The sequence below is a fragment of the Henckelia pumila genome, chromosome 1 (genome assembly GCF_033568475.1).
Source record: "Henckelia pumila isolate YLH828 chromosome 1, ASM3356847v2, whole genome shotgun sequence".
Classification (NCBI taxonomy): Eukaryota; Viridiplantae; Streptophyta; class Magnoliopsida; order Lamiales; family Gesneriaceae; genus Henckelia; species Henckelia pumila.
Genome location: NC_133120.1, coordinates 96,911,383 through 96,928,763, shown reverse-complemented (window position 1 = coordinate 96,928,763; position 17,381 = coordinate 96,911,383). Strand labels below are relative to the sequence as shown.

The 17,381-nt window shown below is 42.5% G+C and overlaps 3 protein-coding genes across 4 annotated transcripts; 2 read left to right on the top strand and 1 right to left on the bottom strand.

Moving 5' to 3' along the window:
- Positions 1-384: 384 nt before the first annotated feature.
- LOC140876427 (uncharacterized) lies at positions 385-2,554 on the bottom strand. Of its 2 annotated transcripts, XM_073280376.1 has the most exons (3): positions 2,507-2,554; positions 1,826-2,199; positions 385-685 (listed from the first exon to the last, which is right to left on the bottom strand). In XM_073280376.1, the coding sequence occupies exons 2-3, from the start codon at positions 2,126-2,128 to the stop codon at positions 542-544; spliced, it is 447 nt and encodes a 148-aa protein (XP_073136477.1). In that variant the 5' UTR covers positions 2,129-2,199; positions 2,507-2,554; the 3' UTR covers positions 385-541. The 2 variants fall into 2 exon arrangements, with proteins under 2 accessions (XP_073136477.1, XP_073136476.1); XM_073280375.1 differs by lacking the exon at positions 2,507-2,554 and having other exon boundaries at positions 1,826-2,440.
- A 2,962-nt stretch (positions 2,555-5,516) lies between these two features.
- On the top strand, positions 5,517-5,945 carry LOC140870044 (uncharacterized). Its single transcript, XM_073272990.1, has one exon. It carries the CDS (start codon positions 5,517-5,519, stop codon positions 5,943-5,945), a length of 429 nt encoding a protein of 142 aa, XP_073129091.1.
- Positions 5,946-7,502: 1,557 nt separating this feature from the next.
- Positions 7,503-9,064, top strand: LOC140870012 (uncharacterized). Its single transcript, XM_073272989.1, has 3 exons — positions 7,503-8,636; positions 8,691-8,765; positions 8,870-9,064. The coding sequence occupies exons 1-3, from the start codon at positions 7,503-7,505 to the stop codon at positions 9,062-9,064; spliced, it is 1,404 nt and encodes a 467-aa protein (XP_073129090.1).
- The last annotated feature ends 8,317 nt before the right edge of the window (positions 9,065-17,381 follow it).

The following is a 17,381-nucleotide window of genomic DNA, read 5'->3' as shown; positions in this document are numbered from 1 at the left end:
ACAAGTATCCGGGACAGGATCTGTACAAGCACAGCTCCAATTGTGTGTTTTTTTTTTTCAAGTTTTATACGAGTTAGTGCAGATTTTTTTAGAATTGGAGCAGAAATTGGATAGGAATTGAAGAGGATAGGAATGAGTTTATTGTCAAGTCCACAAGAAGACAGTGAAATCCAGTTCATTTGAAATGACACTTGAATTCTTTCTGCCAAAAACTTACACCTCAACCGGACTAAATGTTAAAGCCAAATACTTATTACACCTTTTTAGCTTCGAAATATCTTATAAACCAAACAAACCAACTCCCAAAATGACTCAATAAAGTTCATTACCATACAGAATCCTGGAACTCAACTAGATCCAACACTTGCACTCGATATACAATTCAATTTTAGAAACACTAGTCAAGTACTAGTTTTTAGCTTGATTATATACACAACATCATCATATCATAAAAGCTCAAGTTGACCTCAATGTCCAAACATTTCGAGATTCTGCATACTGGAACGACGTTCAGGTAGAATCGGCGAAAAGTGCAATACTTTTATACCGGTTCCTGTCTATGTGAAGGCCATGAAACGTGCTCTGGAGGCAATGGAGCGGGGGCAGGATGTGCGATGAACTTCGGAATACTGTCACCAGGCATCAGAACGGAAATAACTTTGGGTCGAATAGATATCTGAAATCCCTGCAAAATTTAGATGAGATTTACAAAAGAGAACTGAATCGTTTCAATTTGGTGCTCAGAAGCAGCACCTTTTGGCCAAAAACCTTCCACAATGTATCCCATGGTGGTACTTTCTCCACATCTTATATCAAATTTCCTCCTCATTATAAGTTCAGTAGAACCTTTAAATAAGGATCAAACCAAAAGGGGACAACCAAGGTGTTTTACAGGACAAAACAATCACCTGAGACTTGATCCATACAATAATTTCATCGAGCCTAACACCGCAAAGGTGACACCACCAGCAGAATCATCAGATCAAGGACTTTACCATGTGATATAGCATATATCTGCCTGGTAAAATGCGGGCATAAACAGGGCTGCCTTTCGAGATACCGTATCTTACTAAACTCATATTTCAACGCTCATGAGAACATAGTTGTTGAAGCTATTCAAGGCTTCTTCGACAGTGTTTGGGAGAGCTTTTAGGAACGTTTCTCAGCTTTTCGTCAATAAAATCTTAACAAAATTTCATTTTGTTAAGAAAAACCTGAGATAGACACTAGTTTACCAAATGCCAATCGACAACAAGGTTTTAGAGGGGGAAAAAAACATTTTGTTCCCAAATCCCACTAGATACATCTGTAGCAAAACTATGCCAATCAGAACCTACATATTTCAGGAAACACAAACATAAACACGCACTTGCTTTTGGAAAATTATGGGCCTCATGGGACCAATATAGTCTGGAAACAAATACTTAAAAAACAATAGTACTGCATGTGTTATATAAGCCATAGTGTCCTTGTAGGGCCAAACAAAGACCCACCCCTCAAACGAAATACACAAGTTACTTCACTCAACTGACACCTCTGTTTTCTACATAATTTATTCGAATATTTTCTCCTCCACACTTTTGTCAATGAAAATGAACATGAAATTTAATGGAGGTTGGAAAACAGGTCGAACGTGAGAGAAAAAGCCAACTTTGAGAAAGAAGCAATGTTGTCGAACAGATAACGTAGGAAAAGGGAAGAAAAAAGAAAACAACGACGACTTTATGTAATAATAGTAATCATCACAAAGTGTACGAAAACCAGACAATTTGTCATCAAAACACCAATAAGGGAAAAACAGGGTAAAATGAATAAAGAAACTTACGTTAGGAGAATTAGAGCCCAGCTTGGAATTTAAGCCTCGGACATGGCTTTGCGCCTCGACGTCGGAAAGTCCGCGGCGGCCACCACGGGGTGGAGGGAACTCCGGCGAGGTGGTTCTAAGAAACTTTTCAAATAAGGCCATCACGATAAACATGGAAATGAGAATAGCCGTGGCAACAAACCCAAAAGAGACTGCATTCACAGAATCATCAAAATGCGTCAAATGCTCATCCCTCTGCAAGTACAGCGGCGCACCACCGGGAGCCAGCTGCCATTCCCCGAAACCCTCTCCTTCACTTCCCATGGAAACGTAAAACTCCACTACTTGATCAAGTCCCAACCAGACTTGAGCTTCAGCACATTCAAGTATTCAAGCTTTATATATAATAAACCAACCATATATCTTAGACATGAACAGAGAGTTTGAAAAGACGGGCCGAAGCTTTTTGCAATTGTAGGGGGGCAAGAACTCGCATTTTATGAAGCATGAGTCGTTTCAAAGCGTGATGATGCGCAAGAGTCCTTGTACGAATTAACAAATACATAGAGGGCAAGAGTAGCAACATGGGGGACTATTAAAGCTTTGGAAATAGGCGGGGATTGGAAAAAGATGAAGCTTTGGGATTTGGAGCCTACGATCTTCTCGAGTAATTTAATGAAGAAAGGTTGGGAAACAGCGTACCTCTGATGCCGCCGCAGCGTGTTTTGAGCTCACATCTGCTTAACTTTGCATTGCAACCATTTATAAGACAAGCTATGTTGTACTTACACAAGGTTTATATATTTTGCTTTTGAGATTAGAAAATAACGTATAATTGTGTGTAATTTTTAAATTAATATAACATTTTTCTTATAATAATAATCCAAATATACAATGGAATTAATAAATTTTTTATATTTAAGTTTTTTTTTAAAAAAGTAATTATTGAGTTTGATGAAGCAATTTCTATATTTATAAAATATTAATCAATATATATATTTGAATTACACGCTAATGGTTCGTTCATAGTATGCTGGAGTCCAAGTTTTATGTTTTTTACATACTTGTAAAATTCCTAATTATATTATATAGAATATATATGTATCGATTTTAACCTTTTATATTCAACATACTCCACGATTTTTTATCACATATATATAAATTGTTTCTCAAAATGTCACGGACAATCTCAGTGCCGCAATGCATATGCAATCCATTAATTATATATGTGTGCTTTCACATGACTTGCCTTTTGTTTACTAAAACTTTTGGCCTTTCATTATCTCATAATGATTATTGTTTATGAGGAATTGTTTAATGTAGACTCGAGGTTGATCCAAAAATCTTATATTTACATTTTTTTTTGTTTGAAAATAAGTAATTTAGAATGTGTAATTAAAATCTGTATGGAGGTCTTAAGGTTAATTATTTATATAACAATGTGGTTACATTGTTGTTTTGCTTGATCTAATAGCATAATTTAATGTTAAGATCATATCACTCTATATCGTTGTCCCTTTACATATATATATATATATATATATATATATATATATATATATATATATATTAATGATATCATATTACGATATCCCGGGTAAATAGGACCTGAGATATATTAATGATATCATATTACGATATCCCGGGTAAATAGGACCTGAGATGACGATACCCCGGGTGGATAGGACCCGAAAAGATGGTATTAGCTTCTCGGGACAGCGGAGCAGGTCCTAGCCTGACTATCTTTAGGAAGTATGGTGATATCATATTACGATATCCCGGGTGGATTGGACCCGGGAGGATGGTGTAACCACAACATATTAAGGAACCCGGGACTGGGTGGCAGTAACCTGGGATCTACGAGGAAGGCTTAACCTGGGAGGCCTTAGCACCCGGACCGATACAGGAGATCGAAAGGAACCCGGGTACCTCCCGAAGTAAGCCTTCGGAAGTTAGGAAAGAAAAGAAAAACCAGTGGGGCCCCGGCCTTTCTATTTTTAGGGCCAGGAAACGGCCACGTTTATTTGAAGTGTATCAGGTTCAAATCACAAATCCAATCATTACTAAACACGATCCAAAGGAGTGGGCTCTGTCCGGAAATTGTGGAGGTCTAAATCACACGTGATAACCATCTTATCACCCTAAAAGTTGTCAGTAAGGCCATACCCAGTAATCATTGAGGACCCGGGTGGGCGAGTATAAAAGCCCGTCCTGGGGGGCAAGGTAGGGCTATGGACTCACTCTCTAAAAAATATTCGTAGAACTTCGTCTCCAAACGGATAAGATATTCATATATTTTGTATCTTCACCTACCTTTTCCGCTCGGGAATTTACCCATCCACGGGTAGTCATTTTGTGATAATCGCGTCATTGGCACCATCTGTGAGAAGTGAGTCTAAGGCGTAGATATGACCATCATGGATGATCCTGAAAGCTCTCGTCGAACAGTGGCTGCACTCCAGGAACAAATGAACGCTATGGTGGACGCGGCTGTACAAAGAATCTTGGCGATACAACAAGGAGAAAAAGAGGGCCAAGGGAAGGATAATGAAAAGGAATAGAAGGGGAAGAAGAACCAGGGCCGAGGCCCGAGAAAGAGAAGAATAAAGGCATACACGTGGAGGAGGAGGAAAATTCACATGCAGGATCGGCAAATGTCACCATGGCAGGGGAGTTGGAAATTTTGAAACAAAAAATACAAAAACTGGAGAATACTGACCCGCGGGAATCTTTGCGGGTCAAAAGTTTGGGCTGTCCCTTCTCTTCGGAAATCATTAGAGAGCCATTGCCAGTCTATTTCAAGTCCGCCAAAATCAAGGAGTATGATGGCAGCGCTGATCCCGATGAGCATGTAATCCGATTTGAAAATGTGGCAATATTGCATTGCTATGGTGATCAAATCAAGTGCAAGGTGTTTCTAACTACCTTGGTGGACTCCGCCCAGAGATGGTTCGAAAATCTGGAAGAAGGAAGCATTAAGACTTTCAAAGAATTTCGGGAAGTCTTTTTGCAATACTTCAGCAGCAAGCGATACAAGAAAACCACTCTTAGCCTCTTCGAGATAAAGCAGCTAAAAGAGGAGTCTCTAAGAGCTTATATTAAAAAGTTCAATAGAGTGGCCCTGGAAGTGCCTGCGTGTGCACCTGAAACCAAAATCACTGCTTTCACGCAAGGGCTTAAAGAAGGAGAATTCTTCCGGTCTTTAGTCAAGAGGGCTCCCAGATATTTTGAGGACCTCTTGGCTCGAGCCGAGAAATATATCAATATGGAGGAGGCCCAGCGACAGAAGAGGGAAAAGGATAGAAGGGAAGAACAGAAGGAGAAAGGAAACCAGAGTAATCAAGGAAGAAGAAGGCAGGATCAACCAGGGAGGCTTGCCGTTTTTGCTCCTCACAGGGTAACCCGGGATAGGGAAATCCACTTGTGTGAGGAGAATGTTCAGCCGTTGCCTCCAAAAAGGCCGGGAAAATACTGTTCGATACACCGGGTTAACACACACGACACTAATGAGTGCCGGAGGCTCATCGTGGAACCGGGGCAGCCTATACCCGAAGAAACAAAACATGTGGAGAAAAAACAGCGGGGACGCCCCTGGGTACCCCGGTTTGACACCCCGTGAAACAATAGGCCCGACCCCTCAAAAGCCCAGGAGGTAACGCCACGAGGGCCTGACAAAGGACCCCGAGAGGGATCTTCCAAAGGGGTGATCAATATGATTTTGGGAGGATCCACTGACGGGGACTCTAATAGGGCTCGGAAATCTTGGAGCAAAAGAGAGGTCCTGGGAATCGAGGCCCGGAGACCAGATCCCTGCCCAGTCATTACATTTGGGCCCGAGGATTTGGAGGGAGTATGTCTACCCCACAACGATGCTTTACTCATCCGAGCGCAGGCTAACTATGACATAAGAAGGGTGTTTGTGGATTCGGGGAGTTCTGTGAATGTCATTTTCCAGGATGCATTTGAGCAAATGGAATTGCGGGGATGTGAGATTAACCCTGTAAAAACATCCCTGTATGGGTTTGCAGGACATACCATTCGGCCTAAAGGAGAAGTGCAGTTGCCTATTACGTTAGGATCGGGTGATACAAAGAAGACTGTCATGGCCCTCTTCACCGTGGTGGAGGCCCTATCTTCCTAAAATATTATCCTGGGAAGGCCGGCCTTAAATGCCTTTAGGGCTGTCGCTTCCGCTTACCACCAAAAGATCAAATTCCCGGTGGGGGATCGAGTGGGCAAAGTAAAGGGAGATCAACACTCATCCCGACGGTGTTATGCGGACACCATCCAGGTGGATAAAAGAGGGCACGAGGGACGGAGAGGAGAGATGGTTCCAGACAGGAAGAGGTGTGCGCGGTAGGAGAAGTAAAAGAAGAATATGAGGAGGTGGAGGTAGTGCCTGGACAGCCAGGGAAGATCGCCCGGGTGGCTCGGGGAATGGAGCCTGCTTTGGTTAAGCAATTAAAGACCTGCCTGACCCAGAACGCGGATGTGTTTGCCTGGTATCCTAAGGAGATAACTGGAGTCCCGGCCCATTTGGCAGAGCATAGGCTAAATATCCTCCCAGGATCTCGGCCCGTCAGGCAAAAGAAGAGACACTTTGGGGCAAAAAAAGACAAGGTCATTGCTGAGCAAGTCCGGGAACTTCTGGAAGCAGGTCACGTTAAAGAGGTACAGTTTCCTACTTGGTTATCTAACGTAGTGCTGGTACCCAAAAGTACAGGAAAATAGAGAATGTGTATAGATTTTCGAGACTTAAACAAAGCCTGCCCCAAGGACTGCTATCCCCTACCCTGGATTGATCAGTTAGTAGATTCTACCTCTGGTTATGAGCTGCTTTGCTTTATGGATGCTTACCAGGGATACCATCAAATTCCCCTGGCTAGGGAGGATCAGGATAAGGTCAGTTTTGTTACGTCAGGAGGAACGTTTTGTTATGTGGTTATGCCTTTTGGGTTAAAGAATGCAGGAGCCACCTATCAAAGGATGATGGATAGAGTTTTCAAAAATCAATTGGGCCGGAATGTCGAGGTATATGTGGATGATATTCTGGTGAAATCCAGGACCCGGGACCATTTTATTCCTGACTTGGAAGAAACCTTTGGTACCTTGCGAAGGTACAGGGTGAAGCTTAACCCGGCTAAGTGCGTGTTCGGAGTGAAAAGCGGGAAATTCTTGGGATTTGTAGTGACCGAGAGAGGAATAGAGGTAAACCCGGAGAAAGTAAAAATCCTGAGGGAGATGCCATCACCCTCCTCCATTAGGGAAGTGCAGCGGTTGACTGGAAGAGTCACTGCCTTGTCTTGTTTCATTGCTCGGTCTGCCCACCGGAGTCATCCTTTCTTTCAGGTGTTGAGGAAGGCTCAGAGATTCGGATGGAGTGAGGATTGTGAACGGGCTTTCCAGGAATTAAAGGAGCATCTGGCAAATCTTCTCATCCTGGTTAAGCCCGAACCAGGTGAGAGATTGTGGGTTTATCTCCACGACAGAGTTTGCTGTGAGCACGGTGTTAATAAAGGAAGAGGGAGGAGATCAAAATCCAGTTTATTACGTAAGCCATGCTCTGAAGGGGCCCGAGACCCGATACAGTGAAATGGAAAAGATGGCCCTGGCCCTTATTTTGACTGCCCGGAAGCTCCGACCTTACTTCCTATCGCATCCGGTCACTGCCCTGACCAATAGCCCCTTGGGCCGTGTGATGACTCAGTCGGATGCTTCAGGTCGATTGGTCAAGTGGGTAGTAGAATTGGGAGAATACGATATAGAGTACAAGCCTCGGGCAGCTATTAAGGCACAAGCTTTGTCTGACTTCCTGACCAAGGTCATAACATTTGGACAGGAGGAGGTGTGGAGAATCTTTGTGGATGGGGCCAGCAGTTTGGAAGGAAGCAGAGTGGGGGTGATCCTCATTTCTCCCACTCAGAAAAAAACTAAAGTGGCGATAAGATTATCATCTTTCAAGTCGAACAATGAAGCAGAGTATGAAGCAGTAATCTCGGGCTTGAAATTGGCTCGGAAGGCGGGAGCCAGGCATGTGATTGTGTATTCGAATTCTCAACTGGTAGTGCAGCAAGTCCAGGGAAATTTTGGCATCAGAGAGAAGAGATTGCAGGAGTATGTGGGACTTATCAAACAGCAGGGAGAAAAATTTTCTAGCTGGAGCATTGAGCAAATTCCCAGGGAGCATAATGCGGAGGCAGACGCCCTAGCCAGGGTGGCATCATCCCTCACTGGTATTGATAGCCGGGAGGTGATACAACAGTCCGGGTCGGTGATGGCCATTGAAGGAAGGGAAGAAGAGGCCTCGAAAAGATCTTGGATGGCTCCCCTTGTGGAGTACTTGCAGACAGGAATCCTTCCTGGGGATGAGGCACATGCCCAAAAGCTCAGAAGGCAGGTAACTCGATTCACCTTGATTAATGAAAAGTTATACCGGCGATCTTTTCAGGGTCCCTTGCTAAGGTGCCTAGCCCAAGGAGAAGTGGGCTATGTACTTCAGGAAATACACGAAGGCTGTTGCGGAGATCACGGAGGGGCTCTGAGCTTGGTCCGGTGTACCCTATTGGCGGGATATTGGTGGCCCACCCTGCAGCAGGATGCCCGACAGGTAGTCAAAATGTGTGAAGGATGCCAAAGGTTTGGGAACTTTTCTCATAAGCCAGCGGCAGAGTTACAGCCGATGTGGGCATCCTGCCCTTTTGATCAGTGGGGCATGGATATCGTGGGACCATTTCCTGTGGGCCCCGGACAGAAGAAGTTTTTACTGGTGGCAGTGGATTATTTCTCTAAATGGGTGGAGGCTGAGTCATTAGCGAGAATCACTGAAGAGGCGGTATTGGGATTTATTTGAAATAACATTGTCTGCCGATTTAGTTTACCCCGAAAGCTTGTCTCGGACAATGGAAGGCAGTTCCAGGGAAAGAAAATAAAGGATTGGTGCACAGAGATGATGGTAAAGCAGGTATTCACTTCCGTGGCGTACCCCCAAAGCAACGGACAAATGAAAGTAACTAACAGGACTATCATCCAAACTTTACAAACCTGACTCTTTGGTGCTGGTAAAAGTTGGGTGGAGGAGGTCCCCGGTGTGCTATGGTCTTACCGCACTACCCCCAGGACGGCCACAGGAGAAACACCCTTCAGCTTGGTGTATGGGTTCGAGGCCGTGATCCTAGTGGAAATCGGACAGACCTTCCCCCGGGTAAGAGCCCACCAGGATGGAGAAACCATGGACAAGACGCAAGAGTTAGACCTGATTGAAGAAAAAAAAGAACGGGCCGCTATTCGAATGGAAGCCTATCGGAGCAGGATAATCAAGGCGTTCAATCAAAAGGTCAAAACCCGGGAATTCCAGATAGGAGATTTGGTACTGAAGAAAGTTAACCCGGCAGGAGGGGTAAAGAAGCTAGAAGCAAAATGGGAAGGACCTTACAAAGTAATTCGAAGGATAGGAAGGAGCGCCTGGTATTTGGAGGACAGCCGGGGCAAAGTCCTACAGAGGCCCTGGAATACTCTGCATCTTAAGTCTTATTATCCTTAAAAGTACATATGCGCCTGTAAATTATGTTTCTTCCGGTTGTATAAATAAAAGGTATGTTTTGATCTATTGTAAACGCAGAATAAAAAAAAAAAAACCCAGGTGATCCACCACCCTGGTACTCAAAGGCCCGTGGTAATTCACGAGCCATGTAAGTCCAGGTGATCTGCCACCCTGGCACCAAAAAACCCAGGTGATCCACCACCCTGGTACTCAAAGGCCCATGGTAATTCACGAGCCATGTAAATCCAGGTGATCCACCACCCTGGTACTCAAAGGCCCGTGGTAATTCACGAGCCATGTAAGTCCAGATGATCTGCCACCCTGGCACCAAAAAACCCAGGTGATCCACCACCCTGATACTCAAAGGCCCGTGGTAATTCACGAGCCATGTAAGTCCAGATGATCTGCCACCCTGGCACCAAAAAACTCAGGTGATCCACCACCCTGGTACTCAAAGGCCCGTGGTAATTCACGAGCCATGTAAATCCAGGTGATCCACCACCCTGGTACTCAAAGGCCTGTGGTAATTCACGAGCCATGTAAATCCAGGTGATCCACCACCCTGGTACTCAAAGGCCCGTGGTAATTCACGAGCCATATAAGTCCAGGTGATCTGCCACTTTGGCACCAAAAAACCCAGGTGATCCACCACCCTGGTGCTCAAAGGCCCGTGGTAATTCACGAGCCATGTAAGTCCAGGTGATCTGCCACCCTGGCACCAAAAAACCCAGGTGATCGACCACCCTGGTGCTCAAAGGCCCATGGTAATTCATGAGCCATGTAAGTCCAGGTGATCCGCCACCCTGGCACCAAAAAACCCAGGTGATCCACCACCCAGGTACTCAAAGGCCCGTGGTAATGCGTGAGCAATATGAGCTCAGGCGGCCCACCGCCTGGGGCTTGAAAAGGACCCAGGATTCCTGGCGCTCGGGCATCGGAAATGCCCGAGGGAATAGGCCACCCTCATGTTCGAAGCTCATGGTAAAAAAATATCAAAACAGAGGATTTAGCCAGGCATACAGAAAAAATCATTCGAGTAAAGAGGCGAATCAAGAACAAAGTTTTTCATTAACAACAAAATATACATGTATAAAAGTTAGGAGCCTAAGCCTAAAGCTCCGATGAATAGCCTAAATCTAAGAACCCGAGGGGTCGGTTCCCTCTAGAGATTTCTGCTCTTCGCTGGCGTCTACCCCTTCCTGGGGCCCTTCTCCTTCATTTTCAGGACCGGAGGGTAAAGAAGCAATGGCCAAATTAAGATCTGGAACTCCTTCCTGCATCAGGCCAGCTGCCTCGTACTGAGCAGAACAGAGGTCAAAGCCCTGGGTGAAGAAATCTGATAAGTGTGTTTGGTATGCATTATTTTATAGCACTTTATGTTTAGTTTGCATGCAATTAAGTTATTTTTGTAAGTTTTATTAATGTTTTATGTTATGTGTTTTCATTAGACTCACCTGGTTGAATTTTGTAGGAATTTAAGAAAAAATTGGGATTTCTGTGCAACAAGGCGCGCGCGCGCGAGCCTCTTGCTCGCGCGTGCGCCTAAGGGAATTCCAAAGGCATCCAGGGCCAGGCGCGCGCGGGCGAGCTCATGCCCCGCGCGCGCGTAGAAGGAATTTCCAGAGGGTGATTAGAAGAGGCGCGCGCGGGCGAGCTCATGCCTCGCGCCCCGCGCCGAAGAGATTTCCAGAGAGATGTAGAGAAGCCGCGCGCGCGCGAGGCTCCTCCTCGCACGCGCGCGTGTCCGTGACCTAAATTCCGAGTTTAATATTATTTTTAAGGGATTCTAATTGGGCGGCCCTATAAATAGAATTTTTATGCCCTTTTTACAGACTTTTGATCTTTTTGAGTACGGGAAAAGCTTACGGCGGCTGTTGAGCAAATTTCTTCAGAATTTCTTCTATTCTAGTATTTTTATTTTATGTTTTTAAACTTGATTTATTGAATCATGTTTATTAGTGAGTAGTTTCTTTCTTTCGATCAAGGCCACGTGATTGGGCCAGACAGTTTATGTAAAAACTTGATTTGTTTATTTGAGATTTTCAGGCTTAATTGATTTTATTGATTATCAAATTTATCTTTGTCTTACAAATTTCTTGGCCAGTTATTTGTTTGTTTGTTAATCGATTCCAAGTCGACAGAGGAGGTCTCGAATTCGATCACTTTGATTTTCAACATAGTGTAAAACTGACTAGAAATAGAATTCGGTTTCATTATGCGGTTTAGGTGTTGACTGAATTTTCACAGTGATTTATGCATTCAAATTTGATTAGAATTACGAAAGATTAGTTCATCAATATTTGAATAGGTTTGATTGTTCTAGAAATAGTCCTTCGAACAAATTAGGAAAATTCCCGTGAATTACGATTAAGTCTAATATCTTAGATTGACTGCTTGTTACATGAATTGTCTGGTACCTACGTGAGTCCTTGATCGAACTTTTCCCAAATTTGAATTAATCCAAAATTTTCTGCCACATTTTTATTTAATTTAATTTTATTTGCAATTTTATTTATTAGTTAAAAATCTAAAATCATCCTTTTAATTAGTCTAGATTAGGTAGAAATAAATATATTTTGGTAATCATTTTTATACAGTCCCTGTGGGTTCGACACTTGGACCTTTGTCCACTATATTATTACTTGACCTGGTATACTTGCCAGTTGAATTTATTCACACCGATTAACGCGGTCAAGTTTTTGGCGCCGTTGCCGGGGACTGTTTATGATATCAGAATTTTTATTTCTCTTGAGATTAGACTGTTTTTTTTTTAAAATAAAATTTTGAATTTTTTTATTTTCTTTTTGTTTGTCAGGTACTCGTCTGCTAGTGCATGCGTCGATCTAGATTTTTTAAAAATCTCCTACCACTCGACTTGGAGATAGAACGCACACTCAGAAAAAATTCGTTGTGCTAAGAGAGATCTTAATCTGGAACTTAGTTCTGAGTTTGAGGAAGAGATGGCAGAAGAAGTTGACAACCACACTGTTTGGGATCTTATTAGGCCTCCGGTTGAAGGTTATGGATCCAGCATCGTTCACCCCGCTGTTAAGGCGAACAGCTTTGAGCTTAAACCCTCCACTATTCAGATGATCCAACTTCAAGCACGGTTTGGAGGCACTTCTACTGAGGATCCTTACGCTCATCTGGAGTGATTCTTGTCGATCTGCGACACATTCAAGTTCAATGGGGTAACCTCTGATGCAGTGAGACTGTGGTTATTTCCATTCTCTCTACAGTACGAACCTTGGAGTGGCTCGATGATCTGCCGACTGGTTGTATTACTACTTGGACGGGTCTTGTCCAAGAATTCCTAAAGAAATACTTTCCTCCTACGAAGATGGCTAAGTTATTCTCTGATATTATATCTTTCAAGCAAAAGGAAGGAGAATCTCTACATGCGGCGTGGACCAGGTTCAAAAAGATATTGAGGACATGTCCTCAGCATAATCTTACTCAAAGCCAGCAGAACCAGGCATTCTACAACGGAACCGATCAGTCGGTTCGATCTATGCTGGATGCTGCTGCTAATGGATGCTTATTCAGGAAGACGCCAGCTGAAGCCTGGGAGATCATTGGAAATATGGCTGAGAGTAACATTGGATGGCCGGATGTAAAGAAGGAAAAGAAGGCCGGAGTTCTAGAGGTCGATGCTTTGATGGCCCTGAATGCTAAGATCGACGCTCTAACACATCAAGTAGCACTCATGAAAACAGCGCCAGCACAAGGGAATCTGAAAGAAGATCAGCAGTTGTTTGAAGTTGATGCTGTAAATTTTATGGGAAATCAAGGACGACAGCCGTACAACTCCTACAACAACAATTATAATCAGAACTGGCAGCCCAAGCAAGAGGAGAAGAAGCCGAGTTTTGAGGAAATAATGATGAAATATGTGGCGGGTACAGAGGCTCGCTTACAAAATCAAGAAGCTATGATGCAGAGGTTGAAAAGTCAGATGGGTCAAATTGCTTCCCAATTGTCAAATCGTCCTACTGGATCTCTACCAAGCAACACTGAGCTTAATCCCAAAGGCAATGCAATTATGGTAGTGACGAGATCACAATCTGAACAGTCTGAGGAAAAGCAGATGGACGAAGAAGAGACCATGGAGGGGCCGAAAAGTGCAGAAGTTATGGAAGGATGTGCATGTTGAAAATTCCTCCAAGACAGGTAAGAAAGGTAAGACTTCGAAATTTGAAGTTAATGAAAATGTTGATTTATCTACTTTACCTTTCCCTCTTAGAGCTAAGCAACTATTATTTGATTCTCAATTTAAAAAGTTTCTTGAAATTTTCAAGAAACTGCATATTAACATACCTTTTGCAGATGCTTTAGCTCAGATGCCGAGATATGCAAAGTTTCTGAAAGACTTGCTAAAAAATAAAAAGAAGCTGAATGATCTTACGCAAGTCACAATGAAGGAGGAGTGCTCGGCGGTGTTGCAAAAGAAGCTTCCAACAAAATTTCATGATCCAGGGAGTTTTTCTATACCCTGTCATATTGGAAGTCTGTCTTTTGATAATGTGTTGTGTGATCTAGGATCGAGTATAAATTTAATGCCATATTCTATTGCTCGAAAACTAGGTGTTGAAAATATAGAACCTGTTGCTATCTCTCTTAAATTTGCTGATGGATCTATTAAATACCCAAGGGGGATAGTGGAGAATGTCCTATTCAAGATAGATAATTTAATTTATCATGTAGACTTTGTTATCCTTGACATGGAAGAGGATTTAGAGGTTCCCCTGATTTTAGGACGTCCTTTTCTTGCTGCTAGTAGAGCGTTGATTAATGTTGAGAGAGGAGAGTTGGTGCTGAGATTGAACGATGAACAAGTAGTTTTTACTATGTTTAAGCCGGCTCCTGAAAGCCCAATTTTAAAAACTTGTTCTGCTATTCGTTTGATTGATATGATTGGTGTTGAAATTGATGCATGTCAGCAGGTGCAGTTGTCTGCAGGAATTGGTCAAGTGCACAAATTCTTTAATGGTGTAGCATGCAATTGTCGGACTGATTCGAGTTTTTCACAGACGGTGGATAAACCACCTTGAATTTTGCCACTCAAGAGAAGAGTATAGTCGGGCTATAGACTATAAATTTAGCGCTGACTGGGAGGCAACCCAGTGTTTTTGCTTTAGATTTTTATTTTGTTTTCGGTTTTTGTTTTGTTTTTATTTGATTTTTGTTTCTTTCCCATGCCAGTTGGTCGTGCCTTCCAATATTCTAGAATGATGATACCGTCCCGAAGGATTCTATCAAGAAGGAAGAGGATGAATCGAAAACCAGGGGAGTGTTATTTTTGTTCTCATTGTGTTTTTGTTCGTCTTTGCATTTGTGTGTTTGTTATGCATTCTGTTCATTGTTCTGAAGCATTGAGGGCAATGCTTTGGATAAGTATGGGGGGTAGATTAGTTTTGTTTGTGTTGATTGTTTGCATTCATTTGGTATAGTTTATTGCATACAGTTCGTATTCATGCATATCATGATGTTTTGTGTTTATGTTGTCTGGCATGAGTAGGATGAGTCATAATAGCCAATGATGATGAAGTTTATGTTGAAAAAATGATTTTTTGAAAAATTTTGATCTTGACTTGACATGAGAAACTATAGGTTGAACTGTGAATATTTTTAAGCACGCATGTTAGACCAGTGAATTGTAGCGAAAGATTTGATGAAGTTTCTGTCTGTTTGATCATTGCACGACAATAGGTGGTTTGTGGATCTTGATTGTGTTCTATGAATTTTGATGATGCTATAGTTTACACTTATGATCTTGGGCGCACCTAAAAAAAAAAATTATATACAATTCCATCCGGGCCTTGAAAGGATTAAAATTCTATAAAAAAATTAAATTTAAGGCTAAGTATGCGGATTAAATGGGACTGATGCTCCATCCGGGCTATAGACGAGGGGATTAGAAAGAAAAAATAGAATGATTTTTCATATCCTAGCCAGTTATAGCTAAGTCAGCGGGTAATTATTGGGGCTAAATCAATACCGGGTGCAAAATCCGAAGGTGTGCAATTCATTATCTCAAGGGAGGTGAGTTTAGTCTAGACGTCGTTGGAAGGATGGACACTTGAAAAGTGAAACTTGCACTGATTTGTTATAGGTCGCTAAGCAGTCTTGAGATGAATTCGATCTAAGTTGCATAAAACTGGAATGATATTTCACACACACACGTTCACGTTAAACCGAAGGTGTATTATGAAAAGTTGAGAGCATATGCGTGATTTTGTTTTTGTGATTGAACTTCTCGGAGGCTGTGCACTCTCATGAATCATCCTTACTTATGTTTTTGTTTGCATTTTATTTTTGCATTTCTTGCTCGAGGGCGAACAAGAGTTAAGTATGGGGGTGTTGATAAGTGTGTTTGGTATGCATTATTTTATAGCACTTTATGTTTAGTTTGCATGCATTTAAGTTATTTTCGTAAGTTTTATTAATGTTTTATGTTATGTGTTTGCATTAGACTCACCTGGTTGAATTTTGTAGGAATTTAAGAAAAATTTTGGATTTCTGTGCATACAAGGCGCGCGCGCGTGCGCCTAAGGGAATTCCAGAGGCATCCAGGGCCAGGCGCGCGCGGGCGAGCTCATGCCCCGCGCGCGCGTAGAAGGAATTTCCAGAGGGTGATTAGAAGAGGCGCGCGCGGGCGAGCTCATGCCTCGCGCGCGCGCCGAAGAGATTTCCAGAGAGATGTAGAGAAGCCGCGCGCGCGCGAGGCTCCTCCTCGCACGCGCGCGTGTCCGTGACCTAAATTCTGAGTTTAATATTATTTTTAAGGGATTCTAATTGGGCGGCCCTATAAATGGAATTTTTATGTCCTTTTTACAGACTTTTGATCTTTTTGAGTACGGGAAAAGCTTACGGCGGCTGTGGAGCAAATTTCTTCAGAATTTCTTCTATTTTAGTATTTTTATTTTATGTTTTTAAACTTGATTTATTGAATCATGTTTATTAGTGAGTAGTTTCTTTCTTTCGATCAAGGCCACGTGATTGGGCCAGACAGTTTATGTAAAAACTTGATTTGTTTATTTGAGATTTTCAGGCTTAATTGATTTTATTGATTATCAAATTTATCTTCGTCTTACAAATTTCTTGGCCAGTTATTTGTTTGTTTGTTAATCGATTCCAAGTCAACAGAGGAGGTCTCGAATTCGATCACTTTGATTTTCAACATAGTGTAAAACTGACTAGAAATAGAATTCGGTTTCATTATGCGGTTTAGGTGTTGACTGAATTTTCACAGTGATTTATGCATTCAAATTTGATTAGAATTACGAAAGATTAGTTCATCAATATTTGAATAGGTTTGATTGTTCTAGAAATAGTCCTTCGAACAAATTAGAAAAATTCCCGTGAATTACGATTAAGTCTAATATCTTAGATTGACTGCTTGTTACATGAATTGTCTGGTACCTACGTGAGTCCTTGATCGAACTTTTCCCAAATTTGAATTAATACAAAATTTTCTGCCATATTTTTATTTAATTTAATTTTATTTGCAATTTTATTTATTAGTTAAAAATCTGAAATCATCCTTTTAATTAGTCTAGATTAGGTAAAAATAAATATATTTTGGTAATCATTTTTATACAGTCCCCGTGGGTTCGACACTTGGACCTTTGTCTACTATATTATTACTTGACCTGGTACACTTGCCAGTTGAATTTATTCACACCGATTAACACGGTCAAAATCGAAGGACTTATCCATCACCGTCTGCTCGAACTCCTTGGAAGAAAAGAAGGATGCCCACCATTCAGCTTCAGCACCAAAACGCTCCTCTAAAGCCTGTGCAGCATCCAGGGCAGAGGAAAGGTGTATGTCTGCCTCTGCACGAGCAATCACCAGCTGGTTTTTCATTTTCCTCGTAGATGCCCGGAGTCCCTCTGCCTCACGCCAAGCCAGGTCTCTCTCCTCCTGAGCCTGACCTAGCTCCCGGGTAAGTTGCTCCGCTTAGGCCCCGAGGGATTGGATCTCAGAGGAGCGGCGGTCTTGAACTTCAAACAATTTTTGCTTCCAACTCTCCTG